At 37.9% G+C, this 18941-nt stretch overlaps 1 protein-coding gene across 2 annotated transcripts in view; it reads right to left on the bottom strand.

Annotated features, from left to right (window-relative positions):
- LOC117412434 (nuclear protein AMMECR1) overlaps positions 1 to 18941 on the bottom strand; it is an 81920-nt gene that overhangs the window by 35864 nt on the left and 27115 nt on the right. Inside the window, exon 2 of one of the 2 annotated variants that reach the window (XM_058989028.1) lies at positions 9980 to 10090. The exons of the other annotated variant lie outside the window; for it this stretch is intronic. Coding sequence (XP_058845011.1) covers positions 9980 to 10090 — 111 coding nt within the window. The remainder of the gene's footprint in view (positions 1 to 9979; positions 10091 to 18941) is intronic. 2 annotated transcript variants of the gene reach the window in all.

The raw sequence follows: 18941 nt of genomic DNA on the forward strand, positions 1-18941 counted from the left end.
AAGTGTTCAGGATAGACTGAATTTTTTTTTTTTATTCCCTCCTGTTTGTCTCCAAGATGTGCGTCAAGTTGTCTTTCCCTATCCTCATCTAGTGTCCAATAAGCTCTGCTATTCTGAACTGAAAAGTAAAAGGAATTATACACCCAAGTAGGATGCAAAATGATACAAGACAAAGGAAAAAGTCAAAGTCAAACACCTTACATCCAAGTGCAAAAAAAAAAACACATTACTGCTTGTCTGTTTGGTTGGGACACTTGTGTTATTAATCCCCTCTGCATCAGCATTTGATGTTCGCTCCTAGAACTTTCTTAAAAGCATGCTATGTTCATGGTTTAGGTGAGGGTGTTTTCTCTCATCTCATCTATGGTACTTGAGTTTTACGAATCTGTTTGGATTCCTTCTTGATTTGATTTTGGAGAAGCTGCAGTTGGTAGTGCCAGGATCTGCACAGACTGGAGTAGCCAATGCATTATGATCAATGTTGCATGGTTTTATGGTGCTGTTATCCATCCAGCAAGTAGCATTTGATGACGGTTTTCTATCATACATGTAAAAACAGTCCACAGGCTATTGCTTTAATTATACTGAATACAGAGTACTACTATTCTACCATATACAAAAATTACTAAATCTAAAAACTATTTGTTTCAAAATGTTTTAATTACTAGCCTCTACCACTCAACCTTGCAGATGTCAGATAGCAGAAGAATGAAAATGTTCTCCTCAACACCAAGTGCATGTTTGTGTTCCAGTTCTTTGAAAGGTGATAATGCAGCCTTTAACTGGATATGCACCTCCTGTCCTCCCCATTACCAGCGATCAGGCTGATGAAAGCTTGGTACGATTCCCATCAGCTGTATCACTTAAATACTATGCAGCTCCATGATACAACACTGAAGGCAATGCTGGCCATTGACATCAATTACAGAAAACACTGCAATGAGAAACTCAACTACATCTTGCAGTAAACATGACAATTCACATCGTAGAACTTATTACTGCACTTTCCAAGCACATGGAGTCAAAATAGAAAAAAACAAACTATTTTATTTTGCTAAACTTAAGTGCATATACAGAGGGCTTGAACTGGTCAGTTTTTATTTTCCAAATCTCTACCGCCCTTTAAATGTTAATTAGTCGTTAAGCTGTCTCTGCATCCTAATAGAGAAAACAACTAATTAAAGACTTGGTTTAAGATTTTTTTTTTTTTTCTTTGCTCAACCATGGAGATTTTAAATGGACTTGCTATCAGTGTACATTCCATACTGGGTATTTTAGGCTGAAAGAAAATCTGTCAGGACAACTCTGTTAAACGAATGAAAACAACAAAAGCACAGCGATTAACTAGGCAACTGAAAGAATGAAATGCAATTAGGATCAGCGATGAGCAATTAACAAAAAATTAGCCACATCTGTTTGAAATAAATTAAGCAAAACAGAAATCAGGCCCAGTCAAGATATGAAGGTAAAAACAAGTGACATTGTTTTGTAATTAATAGCCCCCACCCCCACCAACTTAAGATTTACCACAAAATGTCGACATTTACCAAGCAAAATAGTAAATATCCGAAATACACGATAGCGCTTTACTTCAGACATTTACCGATAAATCTCAAAAATAACTAAGTAGCGCTGGCTAATGACCGAATGTCTCGCTTTCGCGCATTCAGGAGTCCTGTGTAACTCCAAGTGCCACGAGAGTCTACCATGCTGCAATAAGCAAGTAAATATTCATTCCCTGCCTGTATTTTAGGAAATGATATTTTTTCCACAAAAGCTGTAGAGCGCGGCTGTGCTGCACAATGCACTGATCTTCTCTCTCGCTACCATACACTGCTTTACAGCTTTACATGTGGCAGTCTCTACAGACATGTGGTGTTCAAACCAAGTCAAAGCTCATTTAGACCAATCCACTGGGTTACATCGATGTGTGGCTGGAAACACAAAGGAATGGATTCACTCCAGTGAAAAGTCAGAATCCTTTTTTTGGGCTCAAACTTGTGTCTTACTATTTTGATAGTCCTAAGAAATCTGTTTAAAACATGTCCCATTTTTTGGCCACCTTCCCCACCATTTAATTATTTTACCAAGTAGTTTCAGTATAGATTTTGGAATATTTTCCATGATGCCATTCTTGCATTTTTGTGTACTTTCCTTGACGATCAAAATCATTCCGTTTTGTAATCCAATTACTTTGTAACAAATCGGTATTGTGTGGAGGAATAATCTACATCAATGATAAAATGTACTTTTAAATCTTCTTCAAAACTCTCTTGCCTGCAAATCAGCCAGCCCTTTGTAACCAGCTTGTTTGTTTTCATTTTCACAGTAGGATAACCACTACAAGATTGAATACCTCATTGATCCTAGGGTACAGAGAATATCGTTTGCAATTTGTCTTTTTTTATTGGTTGATTTTTTTTTTTTTTTTTTTTTTTTTTTTTACTTGATTTATCATACATGGACAATAGGTTTCATAAGCACCACTCACGCTACACTATGAAAACCTGCATTTTATAAATGGATCAAGACAACACACTTTAATTGCTATAAAAGATAAGGTCATGAGTGCCAGGCTATGATGAGTAGGAATGGTTTCTACATCACGCAACTTTAGATGCACATTTTAAAGTGCTTACTGTACAATATAAATCCTGAAAACTATATTTGATATCTTTAAAATACTGGGGCTCACTGGGTTTGAGTTCAAAGCTGTAAACAGCAATACCCTACTGCACTGGTATGTGTCATCTTTTAAGATCTGTAATGAGAGTACTGTACAGTACTGTGTAGAAATGAAGGGACGGCAAGAGGACCCATTCAATGTTTTATACAGAGAGAATCTGTCTGCCATTTGTATTGCTGGTTTTCATAGAAGATGTATGCACACAGGTGTTGATATTTCAGTGTTTTCATGGGTGCCACATGTGGAGACCCAGGGTTATCATCTGATTGGAACCCCTCCAAGAGTCTAAACTTCTAAGTGATCTTCGTTAGGAAACTACAAGAATGGAGCGTTCCTACGGAGACAGCGGAAGGTAGCACTGATTTATTACCTGTAGTGGTACTCTCGGATTGTGTTTCCTGGAATAGCAATTATACATCCTAATCTGAGGTCCTAACGCCAGGATGCAGAGCAAGTAGTATGCCTGTAGAGGTAACCGGGGGGACAAAACAAAACTTTATTGCAGTCATTTTAAGAAGTCATGAGAGAACATATTATACATGTTACAATATCGATGAAGAGGAGGAGTTGAATACAAGATGAGACTTGAAATGAATAAAGTGGTCCTTTTTGTTTTATAGTACTAGTGAATGCAAATTCTACTGGAGCAGCACTAACGATCGCAACGGAAGACAGAAGCTCATCACTTTTTTTTTTTTTATATATATATATATATATATATATATATATATATATATATATATATATATATATATATATATATATTTTTTTTTTTTTTTTTTTTTTTTTTCACACTACAAATATTTTAAAAAAGTAGTATATTACCAAAGCCTGTTTAATATCTAAAATGAATACATTAAGATAATGAGAGGGACAAGCTTTCAGAAGAATTAAATAACAAATCACCTATTTAAAACTTGACAGCATACTGCAATATCCACATGGTTACTATTGAAAATGCAAAAATACTGTCCTATCTTGAACATTTTCACAAATTGTAATTCTGGGCGCTTTAATACCAAAGAGCAGAACTTTATTGCCCAGTTTGTTTATAATATCCAAAGGTACAGTAGTTTAGTAACAAAGGCAAGCTTTCTCCCTCCTTGAAACCTGTTTACCTGTACTGTATGTCACCCTGTAGTGAGCAAATAACTGGCTGCTAAATACAGTAAATGCCATCCTCAAGCTTCCTTACAGCCTAGAACTTATAGTATAAGTCTTAACAAATGGTGTTCGTCTTGCCAATAATATTGTATAAGAAACCCCCAGAGCAGATATCAGCTCATGTTTGGGGGGGGATAAATACATACATACATACATACATACATACATACATACAAACAAATAAAAACAAATGAGACTTTAACATTAAATTTGAATGGTTTCCCTGCTTTCTGTCAGGTTTTGTGTTTGCGGAATGACTAAATTACAACAATGAGAAAGCATGACCTTTCTGAAATGTACGACCTACCCCCAAGCCTAGGTGTTAAATTACCCTGGCAACAGTGGCAGCCAATGAGAGATAACAGAAAGCCTGATTCTTCAGCCGATAAAAACACTCCTGGATGAGTCTCTTGAGAAGCTCTCTTCCTGCTGAGCAGGCATGCACTCTGTGCATCCCAGCCACCTGGCCACATGCAAACCTCCCTCATTACACTGTAGAAGGGGATGAAACAGTTTTTCAAATTTCTGAGGATTAATAGTCTAAAAGAAAAAAAATTTAAAAGGTATTGCCCACAAGTAAGTATCAGGTACCACACCCCAGAGAAACAATGAATCTAATGTACTGCCAGACAAAGCATGGACATTATACAGAGAACATCAAAAGATCTGACATCACTGGCTCTACTCCTCCTCTCTCTCTCTCTCTCTCTCTCTCATCATCCCCCAGACCCTGTTCTTTCACTTCTCCCTTCATGCTATCTACTCTTAGTACAAGCATCTCCACAGGTTCCCCATGTTCAGTAAACATCCACTTGTAATACACAAGTGCTGTACATTTACTCTTTCAGGATTTGGATCCAATCAAAGCTCATTGTCAAGGTTTTTTTTTTTTTTTTTTTACAAGACAAAGGACTGTGCTGCAAATTAATTTCTTTGTTAATAGCCCCAAAACATGGCGCAAGGTTGTAAATTTGTAATCCTGTTCATTGCTTCATTTGAAAAGTCTGTGCTAAGCCAGCTCCATCTGATCCTCAGTGCACGTAGGCTTTTGCTGGCTGGTCTGTCTGCAGCTAGAATGTTATTTCACACGGTTGTCTAATCCTGAGCTACCTAAGGGCTGCACCTGGTTACAAGTCATACTCAAATGTCAACGCTTTGACCAGTAATTTTGTTAAACCTGTCTAATATGCACTGTTGAACTACCAAAATTACATCGTTAGACCTCACGAGAATTCACTTAAATTACTACACTTGTGGTATCAATAAAGACTGCAGATATTTTGGCAGAACCACACACTGTTTACTGGTACAGGAGCAGCCCCCTCCACAACACACACACACACAGAACTATCTGAAACATGCGATACAAGATCTATCAATCCTGCTGTCCACACAACTGAACAATGCCTGCTCCCTATTCCAGTAATACATTCCTGTTGAAATGTGATGGGGTCCTAATGGGTGAAGAGTACAGTAAGGTGGTGTATTCCCTCACGTTTACTCACAGTATGGAAATGACAAACAAATCAGTGTAATGTTACAGGTTATTTAGGGGGGCGATTGTTCCCTTTGCACCACTATAGAGATATTTAATTAAAATTCCCAGCAGCGCAGCGGAAATTTAAACTTCAGGCGACAACTGCAGCAAAACACACACTTAGATTTTCAACAAGGTCAAAGAAAATATAAGTGTACTGAACCGAAACTAACCAGTCAAACACACATTTGCAGTGATATTAAACCCTGATCTATACCATTCCGAAAGGGGCGAGTTGGCATCCCATTTCACGTTAACCATGGATTAGGTACATTCTTGTATTGGCACTGTTCCTGTTATGCTGCACAGCAAATATCGTAATTACAGTATGGTTAACGGTATGCTTGTGTTTCTATGAACAAAGTGAAGGAAAAGGTCATTTTCATTTGAAATTGATTTTATTTAATCTTCTGTACAAAACAAGTCTCAAGTACTAAAAAGCTTTCTCACCTAACTTCACTGATAAAACAAAAAAGCTTTCTACGCAGGTGTATTTTTGCAGCTAAAATAAAAATACAACTCGCCAGACACATCACGAAAAACTAGATAAAGCACTGCAAAGAGCTGAAGAAACGTTAGGCAGAGATACACAGGTTTAGAAGCACAACTTGCAGGGTTGCCGATGCTCATATTTTCTGAGTAACTGCCTTTAAGAAATTTGAAGTTGTTAGGTATTAATGAAATGGAATAAAACACAAAAACAACGTGGTCCCTTGGTTTCCCTTGTTTACACAATAACAAACAAACAAACAAACAAATACAAACACACAAACTCAGGGTTCTCCCCAGGAATTCTGTACAGCCTGGCAGCAGAATATTATAGCCAGGAGCACTTTTAATGGAAAAATAAACTTGCCTTACCTTAAATATATAATACGACAAAGAATTTGAATAATGTGATGTCTTTCGTTGACTATCTGGTTGCTCTTTATGTTCTACATTTTATTATTGTTTTTTATTATGGTAAATGACCGTGCTTATTTAGGCACAGTATGATTTGACTGGGGAAAGATAACGTAGGTTTATTGGAGTTCACACACAAAAAAAGGGGGGGGGCAACCTTTTCACTTTCTTTTTAGCTTAATTATTGAGCTTATTGCTTCAATTGAAATTGTTTTCTTTGTTAAGTTTACAGGACATTTTGTTAATGCACATCTATTTTTGTTTTTCGCTGCTCTACATTTTTTGAATGCAACTGTTCATTAACATCTTTTGGTCACCATCATAACTGTTGCGTGAAACCAGAGTGTAATAATCCAGCACCTCTGCACTTAAGCATTTGTATGTCAGCTGACAAGCGTTCAGCTGATATCCCATCACACCTTTCTTCTTAAAGGCGTACAGCCTCTATACATGAACCCCCAATATATCTCACAAGCACCTGGGTACATATTTATACGATATCACAATGGTTTTTTTTTTGGTGCATATGTATAGCTATTATGTAGTATAATATAGCCCCTTACAGTACAATAATACGACAAAAAAAAGGACTGAATGATAATATCCAAATATAGTCTTAATATTTTAAATAAAGTAGCCGGCGCAAATATAGTATTAGGCAGTGGATTGCGCCGATCGCCGGCTTATTTTGAAAACCCTGCATTCATTGTCACTATGTTTGCTTTGAAAATAAAAAATTGGTTATTTTTTTTAGCAGGTCATTTTAACCTCTCTAAGTGCTTAACACAGAAAACCCGCCCCTTAACGATTGCTTAAATGTTGTATCAACACAGCTGTCACGTGGGTCAAAGATATTTTTTTTCACCCAGCAACGCGCAAGTGATCTAGTCTGCTAGAAGCACAATCAATCCTTATTGTTAAAGGCACTGCAGCATCTGCAAGACGGGCGGATCAGGTTTTTGCAGCAGGGCGGCAACAGCCACTTCAACAGGCAGCCTGGCTGAAAAGGCCTGGAGAGAACCCCGTTGTGATCAAACTCATTTATATCTTGTAAGTAATTTGTCTTACCTTTCTTTTATCCTTTTGATATTTTTTTCTCCTATATTTCTTAGCAATGTATCATCTCGGGGCTCCCGAGTGGCACATCCGGTAAAGGCACTCCGCCCAGAGTATGCCACTGCCGACCATGGGACGGGAGTTCCCAGGGGGCAGCGTACAATTGGCCAAGCGCTGCCCAGGCCGGGTAGGGGTTAGGTCGGCTGGGGAGTCCTTGGCTCACCGCATACCAGTGACCCCTGTGGCTGGCCGGGCGCCAGCAGGCCGGCCTGTACGCAAATCAGAACTGCGTGGTTTTCAGACACTGCAAGTTCTGAATATGGCTGGACGGTGGGCTTGCAGAGCGAAAAAAAGTGGAAGGCTGGCGGCACTCGTTTCTGAGGACAACAGAGCTCGTCTTCGTCTCTCCCGAATTAGTTTGGGGGGTGCAGTGGTGAGCCAGGTTGAATAATAATAATAATAATAATAATAATAATAATAATAATAATAATAATAATAACAACAATAATAATAATAATAATTACTTGGACATTCCAAAAAAAAAAGAAATGCATCATCTCTGCAGTGAATTGTGGGATTGTAGTCCTGAGCCTGATAAACACATATCCCAGTTTCCACAGTCCTAGCTTGTGTTGGGTTTAAGGAAAGGGCACATTTATGTGACAAATCAGTTGCATCTGCTAGTTTTGTAAAATAAATTTAATTGTCAGTTTGTCTCGGTATGGCAGTAAAAATGTCAGTGTCCTGTACGAGAGAAAAATCCACCTCCAACTGGCTTTTAAAACACTCATTGTGAAAGTTAATTGCTATTGATTAGTACTTAATTGTAAAGGTGAGGGAAGGGCAGCTTTTCTAGTTTTGAAATCAAATTAAATAAACAAGTGTGTTTTGATTTAATCCCTGCTGACAAATACTCAGGAAATACAAGTATCAGGAAACACCTAATAACTTGTATGAAGGCAATCTTCACTGTCTGACACATCATTATGATTTCATTATAATGCAGCCTTATAAAATCTACACGTTTATCAACTTATACATAGCTCTAAGTGTAATAGTCAACGTATTCTAATTTAGTGTGAACAGATTAATGCAACGGCTTGCAGAAACTGTCAGCAACACACGTTTCAATGTCTGCATTTATTAGACAGGTGACTGCAGCTGCAAAGCCTATTTATTGTCAAAGTAGTTTTGTTTAAAGTTATTTACAGTTTTCACAATGTTTTAGGTAAGTGATGAAATCTTCTTGTACAAAATCCAGATCATTTGTTAACATTAGAAGCTTACTTGTGCAATGTCATGTGAACGTAGACAAATCCAATATCATACGTCTGTTAAAATAAAACAAAATGATGCGTTGCTATACGTATTTGGGCCCGCGTGCCAAAATCAAATCACTCTCTTCTGCTCTTAAATAACCTGTGCTGGTAAATGTGCGTGTTTTAAGTAATATGACTGATCATTTCCTAATTCTGTTTACCATCAACAAAAAGCACTTTTTTTTGGTACGTTGCAGCACCACACTGTTTTGAGCAAAGGATAGATATTAATAGTTCAAATAATACATACTGTGGCAGTATAACACTGTACAACTCTAGGGTGTTCTTTTAAAGTTAAAATTCTGATTGTCTATCAAAAATAAAGTTAAAATTACCAAGCCTTTTTCAGCTTTTGGTCTTCGTGAAATACAAAATAGCCAAAGTTTAAAGCATTCTGTGAAAGAAAATGCGATTCTTAATTACATTTTTTGCGCCATGTTTGGGAATGAATCCCATTTTCAAAGTCATTTACATTATTTCTCCATTTTAATAAGCCTTCATTTTATAACTTGCATGATTTATACCATGGTAATTTACTTGATGTTATACATTTCCACAGTATACCAGCTCACTAATTTGAATTTGCAAAAGTTTAACCATCCAAAACAAAAGCTGTTCTATATTATCAGAACCCATACATGCCCTGGCAAAAGCAAGCTCCATAATATATAAAGCGTAATCGATTCAAGCAGTCTTTGTACACTTTCTATTGGGTCTTGTATAGTATATCTTTGGATTAATCACAGCTCTGCTAAGTAATTGCAGTAACAAGCCTGATGATGTTACTCTCGTAAGTACCATTTTCTCCCACAATTAAATTAATCGTGCTGAATTTGGAAATGAGAACACAGGACTACATAAATGCAAAAAGAGTAGTTTGATTGTATCACAGCAACACTGTACTGCATGCCTCTCGCAGACTCTGAAAATTGTTACTCGTTGTTTTGTGACAGTGCCGTTCGATGGTACAATCACTTTACAGTCACAGCTCCAGCAGAATGAGAGTACAGGAAGCCCTTAGATATGTCTATGCACTAAACTAACGCCAGCAGGGCTGTGTTCAAGCATGCAAATTGTTTCAAACATTCGTGATACAGTAAAACTACATTAAAACATTTAACCTCTGGTGGAAAGTTATTAACCATTTATATATTTACAGTGGTGTAAAATGCATAAAAATATTGGGTCATAATGGCACCAATTAAATGGGTGTAAAATGTTTCTTACTGTTAAGGCTTTTTTTTTTTTTTTTTTTTTTTTACAGCCTCAGTAGAAAAACAGAAAACAATGATACAGCAGTTGACAAGTTCTTACCTGGTAAGTGTGTACTCCCTGAGTCCTGAGTGCAGGTTCATGGCAGAAAAAGTACCTATACAACCCCTCAATCGCTTATCACGGCCAATCTTCCATGTGACAAACAGCGGGCTGGTAAAAAAAAAAATACAAAAAAAATACAAAAATAAATAAATCAAATCAAACGAAAAAGGTCAGTAAGATTGCATTATTCCAACATGTGGTTCATAGTTTATGACTGATCACATCTACTGAGTAAGATGACACACTGGGTAATGACACAAAATAAATACAAAACCCAAGGCACTGCATCCTTAATGGTTTATGTGCCAGTCCCGAAATTCAGCATTCTACGTTGACTACATAAGAGACAGTGTTATCCTGTAGGCCCACATCAGTGTCACTCGTTGGATTAGGCAAATCCCTAGGTCAAAATTGTAAGTGGACAGCTTGGAAATGGTTAGCAGGTAATGCATGTATTGAAATAGAGTACCTAAATATTCAACTACCATTAGCAATGGCCTTAATAAAGGCTCAACATTTTTCCCCTCACACCTTTTTTCTTCTATCTGGCGCTTCATTGGTACACTGTGTGTACGTGCTGTAGTGGGCTTGGTATGGTTCAGTCCACACAGGGAAAGAAAGGTGTTTTTTTCTGACGTTTGTTATATATTTTTAATAAAATTGCATCTCTAAACAAAGGAAAGAGGCAAAGTCACGTTTGGAATTATTTTGAGGAACCAGACGAGAAAACCGTGGTATGCAAAATTACTATGCCAAACAAAATTGCCGTACCACTAAAACACAAGTTCAATGCTTCATTATTTGAAATGAAAGCATTCAGAATTACTGTGGATGGAGTTACAGAATGCAGTGAAAAGCAAACATCCGGAATAAACAGAATGCAGAGAACACATAAGTGTAAATTATGTATAGGCTTTAAATTTACCAGTACTTTTACGCAAATCATTTATTTTATTAAAAAAAAGTCCTTGATATCTATATAATTTGTCAACAGAAGGGGATATTAAAAAAATGGGTTTGCCGTTTGCGGCACTGATCCCTAAACAGTACAGTTAATATAGCAATGTACTGGAATCTGTGCATTTGATAGTTTCTGTAACATATGTAAGCTGTGTTTTTTAAATTACTATTATTGGTTTTGTTCTTTGAATATAGTATAAATGAAAAAAAAAGTTTAGTTTATTCACTTTGTGCCCACAGGGCCAGGTAAATCTCAATAACGCAGTACAAATACAAAGAGAGAGACATTTACTAAGAAATAATAAAACAAATGCTTTTTAAAAAATACCAAATTCCTATTGGTATTTTTTTTAAAGATTATTGTGATTTTTTAGTATTACATGCAGGACAGCCTCTATAAGATCGTTACCTTTATTAAAAATGTGCACGGATGAATCTACCGATAATCAACTAATGTCCATAAATGAACTGATTACGAATCTGAAAAATCGAGTGATATTAAAACGTTAGTTGCTTAATTAGGGGATCTTTCCATGGAAAATACTAACCAGGGCTGTCAGTATACATCAGAATGTAATATAAAGAGAGAGTGTGTGTGTATGTAGATATGGTTTAAAAGCCGACACATGCATAGCATTTAAACGTTCATAAAAATGTACCAAAAGCACACCCCTACTTAAATACGACTGTTTTGTTATTGTGTGGCAGCGTGGATGAGGTTAGAAGCCCATCCACAAAACTGTGCAGAAGGTGACCATCTCCAGATTAATTAATTGATTCATTTGTTGCTAATCTGGAGATGGTCATCAGTATATAAACCTGCAGCTTTCCGTACTCAGTGTGGGTGTTAAAGAGGAGGAACGTGAGAGTGAGACGGGAGAAAAAGCAAAAATGAAAACTGAAAGAAAGTAAGAAAGCACGCAATTGCTACTAGTGCTGGGCAGACCAGCACGATATTTGTTTGAATTTTGTGTTCGAGACTTGTTTCGTTTAACCCTTTTGTTTTTGCTCTGTGAGCAGTGTTTTTGTTAAAATATTGTATTTATTTTTGTGTTAATAAAAACCGCGCCGCAGTGCGGTTTTTTTCACCCGCGTACCTGCCTTTGTGTGTGTGTGCGTGTGTGTGTGTGTCTCAGCTTCCGGATCTGGTCTGGGTACGTCGTCAACCCTCGGCTACCCTGTCAGTGTCCCACAATCATGTTCAGTTTTACTCGGGTCAATGTTTACTACAGTACATGCATCAGTAGTTCAGAATTCATCAGAACCCAGACTGTTGGCTGACCAGTTTGTTTACATCACCTAAAGTTAACAGCTGCAGGCTCACAAGTTTATTCCCTCCTTGAAGCTTTCTGGCCACTAAATCTGCTACTAACAGGACGGCTATAAATAAGACTCCCATTGCATAGCAGTTTGATCCATTCTTGGTTTTACTATGTGTTTATTAAGACACACCTGAGCTTGCTACCTATACACTGTGGCTAATGAAACATAGTCTTATTCCCATCCCTGTGACATATGCTCTGTAAGCCGTTGTATATCTCCTTTTCTCCCGTTAACATTTCATAAACAGGTACTGTACAAAAGCCAATATTCTCAACATGGGCTTGTGAGGTAACAATCTTCTGTTCTGAAAAACAGACTGACCTAAGAAGAAACTCTGGAGTAATAATAAAACTAGTGCCTGCATAGAGAGCCTGCGCAATCAGCCCAGTCACCCCCTCTGCTGCTGACACTGCCCCACATGATCCATGAAGTAATCTCAGTTTAATCTGCACCAAAGTAAATCACTCCTGATCCAAACACCCACATCTCCACCCACTGTAGATCACACTAAAGCTTGCTCGTTTCACAAATGTCCATTAAATTTATTTATTTCTGTATTCATCATTTCTATTTTATACACATGCCTCGCAAGTCCTAATGCCAAGTTTCCATCTGCCACTGCGACTGGTTTGTCACGGTTTGAAAAGTCGGTCTTGTTCATTTCAATCAACAGCTGAGAGAGATCAAACCTGTTTGAATTGGGACTCTGCATAATTAGGATTGCAGAACTCAATCTCTCCAACTCTGGGGGAGTTACCTATAGATCATCCAATGCAAAGGATGCAAGAGGTACAGCAGTTTATCTTAACTAAACTAAGTTATATAATAATGTGATACATACAGGCAGTCTTAACCCTTGGTGTAACATCTGGTTGCAGGATTGGAGACAAGAGATTTTGCATGGTGCAAATGGAAAGTGTACGTCTTCAAGAGTAATGTCGTTTGATGCACAAATGTAATGCTAGCTACTCCTAGAGTAGTTTTCATATCCTTTGTTCAAAACAATGTGGTGCTGCACGAGTTATTTAATTTTGGCAGGGAGTGAAATTTGTATAGCAACACCATTAAAAAATACATTTTTAAAACACAGACTTACGATACTGGATTTGTCTACAGTTCACATGACATTGCACAAGTAAGCTTCTGATCTTATTACAAATGATTTACACATCTGGATTTTGTACAAAAAGGATTTCTTCACTTTCCTAAAACGTTTTGAAAACTGTAAATAACTTGTTTAAACAAAACTACTTTGAGTAAGAAGGCTATCCCGCTGCAGTTGCTTGTCTCTGCTATTTGAGACATTGAAACTTGTATTGTGTCACTGACACTTCAAAACCTTTATCAAAATGCAGTGTAATCAGTTCACAAAAATATCTACCTCAAACACTTTACTAAGGCTAGAGGTATCATCAGTTGGTTTAGAAGCTTGTTTCCAATAGAAAAATGCAAGGACAAGACAGCCGTGATTATGGTGATTGACAGTAAAGGCATGTAGACGTGGATGGAATGCTCCAGTGTGAGGAAGCTAAGCAGGACTGAGACTTGTTTTGTACAGCTCATTGAATATAAAAGGTGTTCTGAAATGGCCTTTTCCTTCATAGGAACATGAACATAGCGTACTCACCAGTACAGACCAGAACACTTGGCTCATACTGTGTTACTGTAGGCCTGTATTCACTTTAATACTGACACTTGCATGTATCATTTATCTGTATGCCTCAGTGTTTACATGCACATTATTTCATATGCTGTTCGTTTCCCTGAAATATTAAAAGGTAGATAATACAGAAATTCCTCAGAAGGCTCCTCATTACAAGATGCAGTGAAATGTAACGAGTGCAACAAGCCTGTGTAGACTCACTGTTACCAATAACATAAGGTTTCCCGACGCGACCATGAATCGTGTTAATCTCCTGCTTGTGTTAGCATACATATATTGAAACTTCTCTGAACAATACTAGCTGGGCAGCAAAGCATGCTTTTGTACAAAAATTAAAGAAGATCATCCTGTTTGGATGTCAGACAAATGATTTTCAACCCAAATGAAGCTGGAACCGGGGTCTATGTGGAAGAAAGCCTGTGCCATGCTGCATTACGAGTAACAGCTTTTAATCTTGTAGAGGTAACCTTGGAAAAACCAACAACTGTGTGAAAGACATTAGAAAGCGAGCAATAAGTCAATCCAACGACATCCTGGAAACAAGAGCACTAATGCTCACAGTGCTGCAGTATTGAGAACAGGCTCTTTCTACAAACGGAGAAACAAACACCTAGCAACAGCCATGATTCAAACCAGAATGGAAAAACTCAGTAATGTCTTCACTTTAATACAAAACTGTACTATACACAAAAAAAGCATATGACATTCATTGAAAATAAATAAAAAGATCAGTCTAAAGATGCTCGCAGCATGTTGATTGAAACAATAAATGTGCGCACCATACAGATTGAAACAATCCCAGACTCTAATGCTCTAAAGCCAAGGGAATTATTTTATGTGAATGTCCACAATTCTTGGTAACAGCAAGGTCAAGAGCACATTTTCATTGACTGCTATCCCCGTACCCTCAAACACACACATAGCTACACAAATAGTTACTACACGTGTTGTTTGGTTCAACGAGTATCAAAAAAATGCATTCTAATGTTATTCCTTTCATATGTGCCTCCCATAGGCTTTCCTGTCTGTTTCCTGCCTGTAACTGCATAGGTAGCCTACCATGTAGATGCATTTCAATGATATTTCACCTGTGCCCCATGTCATATTAACCATAAAAGATTATAAATCTATCATGAGGCCTATGGAGTGGTCAAGTGAATGCTTTACTTTAACTTATATTCACAAGAAAAACATCACTAAACAAAATCAAGGAATTTAAAAATAAGATATTTCAAACTAACTTGCATGGCTAACTTGGGACGTTTTAGCACTTATGGGATGTTCTTTGCCATCTTCTTCCTCCGCATGTTTAGCCTAAACAAGACAGACATTCTGCTGATGTGCCTGGAAGTAATTAAGTGGCAACTGTGGTAGTTTTTCCCTTTGCACATATAACAAGTCAAGATGGACCTATAAAAGGGAAACACAACATAAACTACTTCAAGCTAAACACTAAATTGACAGTGTACTTGCATATTACTGATTGGAATGCATTTATTCACTTAAACAGAGGACGGACACGTTTTCTTTGTTAAACTGTTTAATGCATACACTGTATTAAAGTCTTACAATTCTTAATTCCACAACCATGCATACACCTCCAAAAGCAAACAAAATCAAAACGAGATTGCTTACAAAAAAAAAAAAAGACACATGCTAAACATACACCTCCGAAAGAAAAACGCTGTTACGTGTACATTCTCATCCATATCCTTGCAAAGCTCAGTAAATCTGCAATGAAAATCAAACATATCGAAACGATGCACACAGTTAAATGCTTCCTATGTTAAACCACAAGATTAAAAAAATCCCAGCCAAATCGGCTTTTTTCACCACCGAGATATAAGGTTACAAATAATCTTGAAAGCAGGTCAAAACACACAGAATCGGCATCAAACTGAATAAAAATAATTTATAAAAGAATAAAAGAGTTGAACAGAGGCACTAGGACTGAAGTCTGTTCTGAAACATACTAAATGATGCAGTCAATACTAGTGCTGGGACAAACACAGGATTTTCACATTCTGACATTCGCTCAATTTAAATATTCATTTGGATATTCGTTCATTTTTCAAAAAGTAACAAAAGCCATTATATTGCTCAGAATGCAGGCAGAGCACCATAGTACTACTCATAATGCTATAAACACACACTAGGGAGAGTGGAGGGTACTTTTCCTCAATGAAATATTTTGTCAGAGCATCATTCAATAAATGATGCTAAATAAACACATATAAAAGAAAAATCAGCATGCTCGTTTCATACACATTCTCTACAACACATCAATATTAAAAACAATACTTGTTTGGCTTCTCTTTAAACTGCTGTCAAACAGTGAATTTATGGATAGAATTAGCTACTGCAGTCTTAAGAATACATGACAGAGAACCACTGCTGTGGAGAATGTCAATACCAAGCCTCATCACAGGTGGAGTGGCAGTTCTCTACCTACAAATACATGGTGCAGAATTATGTTCCTGATTAATCACATTTTCTTTAAAATCAGACCAATCCAAAATAATACCTTTAGAATTTAGGATCTGTTTATTAATGTCTAAAAATTAAACATTTTAAAAAGGCAAGAGTAATTTTTACATCAATAATAATAATAATAAATTCAGAATAATCAAACTAGCCCTGACCTACATTGTACAACATAGTCTTTTACCCGACAATCAGCCACAAAGCCAGTGCAAACCAGCTGGAAATAACCTGCAGTCTCACTTGGGCAGATGCCACAACACAATCCCTCAAGGCACTTCCCTAATTACCTGGATCCCAGACAAAGCGATCTCAGCCAAGCCACTGACTCTGAGTGAACCTGCACAAACCCCTCAGTCCCACCCAGCTGTACAAATGGGGAAGACAGGACCCCACTGGAAATGAGCCGTCACTCTCAACTGGAGGGGACCCAACCCGCTCCGGCTCTCAGGGAGGTTCTGCAGTAGATGTGCAGTCTCTTATGTTAATGATCTAAACCAGGGGTTCTCAAACTTGTTTTGTTGGGCCAACTTTTGGAAATGTATCTTGCTGTGACGACCACCCACCCACAGTACATTATCATGAAATTACTGTATATACTACATAGGGAGGCTAAATAAATCATGGACATGTAATCATTACACCTGCAGTCTACGTCACCAGAGCCTTTCTAAAAGCGAGTGGGGCGTGGGGCAAGATCCACGGGTGAGGGGGTAGCAACGGTTTTCAGGAATAAATTCCTTTATAGGTTTTAGCTAATATGAAATGCACTTTTATTTCACCCAAACATGTCAACTGGAAAATAACCAGATTACAGAATGAAACCACGGCATAATTAGACCCACAGAGGCGGAAGTGTTTAAAATCAACAGCAAGCCTGTCATTTGTGTCACTTGCATTTCTGCTTCAAGATGGTAGTTCTGTGTGAATTAAGATTTAATTGCCATCAGAAATGAAGCGAAGCATCAAAAACTTGCATATAGTATCGGTACCAAACTTGCAAACAAACTGAGTTTGCCAATGATTGTGGCAATAATCATAACATTGTCCAAGGATTGTGGCAAATTGAGAAACGGTGTGGCCGGTGCTACCACTTTATACACAACTATACACACAAACAAACCAAACAAGCATCTGGACACTTGGTAAACACGGCAGGTCTGGCTTCACATTACACTATTTACTGTTACAGATTAAGTGTACACTACCGGTCAAAAGTTTTAGAACACCCCCATTTTTTCCAGTTTTTATTGAAATTTAAGCAGTTCAAGTCCAGTGAATAACTGGAAATGGTACAAAGGTAAGCGGTAAACTGCCAGAGGTTTAAAAAAAAAGTTTAGGTTACCAAAAACTGAAAAATAATGTACATTTCAGAGTTATACAAAAAGGCCTTTTTCAGGGAACAAGTAATGGGTTAACAACTTACAGCTGTTCTGCAGCAATGGAAGTAAATTAAGCCTTGACAGTTGATGCTAACAATTCCTACAGGTGTCCCAACTTTTGTTGATTACTTACAAACCCTCTGTCTGTATAAAAGCAGTGTTGGAACAGACTGTGTTACTACACCCTCTTAAGCATTATTTGGACAGTATTGTACTGCAGGAAGTAGTATATTGCTCTCATAATGGCGAGAAAAAGGCAATTAAAACAAAGGAAGACAGACAGACCATTATAACCCTTAAAAGTGTAGGTCTTTCCTTTAGAGAAATTGCAAAGAAAGCCAAGGTGTCAGTGAGTACAGTTTCCTACACCATCAAAAAGCACTTGGAAACTGGAGGAAACTCTGACAGGAAGAGGTCTGGCAGACCCAAAGCCACAACAGAATCAGAAGACAAGTTTCTGAGAGTCAACAGCTTGCGTGATAGGTGGCTCACAGGACAATAGCTTCAAGCACAGCTTAACACTGGTCGAAGTAAGCAAGTCTCAGTTTCAACTGTGAAGAGAAGACTTCGAGCTGCAGGTTTGACAGGTCGAGTGGCAGTAAGAAAGCCATTGTTAAGATGGCAAAATAAGAAAAAGAGGCTTGCCTGGGCCATGAAGCACCGCCAGTGGACTACTGAAGACTGGAAGAAGGTCTTATGGACCGATGAATCAAAATTTGAAATCTTCGGTTCATCACGCAGGGTTTTTGTACGCCGTCGAGTAGGCGAAAGGATGGTTCCTTGGTGTGTGACACCAACTGTCAAACATGGAGGAGGAAGCGTGATGGTCTGGGGCTCTTTTGCTGGATCCAGAGTCGGCGACTTGCACAGAGTGAGTGGCACCCTGAACCAAAACTGCTACCACAGCATTTTGCAGCGCCATGCAATACCCTCTGGTATATGCCTAGTTGGTCAGGGGTTCATCCTACAGCAAGATAATGACCCAAAACATACCTCCAGGCTATGTCAGAACTACCTTAGAAGAAAACAACAAGACGGTAGGCTTCAAATCATGTAACGGCCAGCACAGTCTCCAGACTTAAACCCCATCGAGCTGGTTTGGGATGAACTGGACAGAAGGGTGAAAGCAAAGCAACCTACAAGTGCAACA

Source organism: Acipenser ruthenus, chromosome 16 (genome assembly GCF_902713425.1).
Source record: "Acipenser ruthenus chromosome 16, fAciRut3.2 maternal haplotype, whole genome shotgun sequence".
Lineage (NCBI taxonomy): Eukaryota > Metazoa > Chordata > Actinopteri > Acipenseriformes > Acipenseridae > Acipenser > Acipenser ruthenus.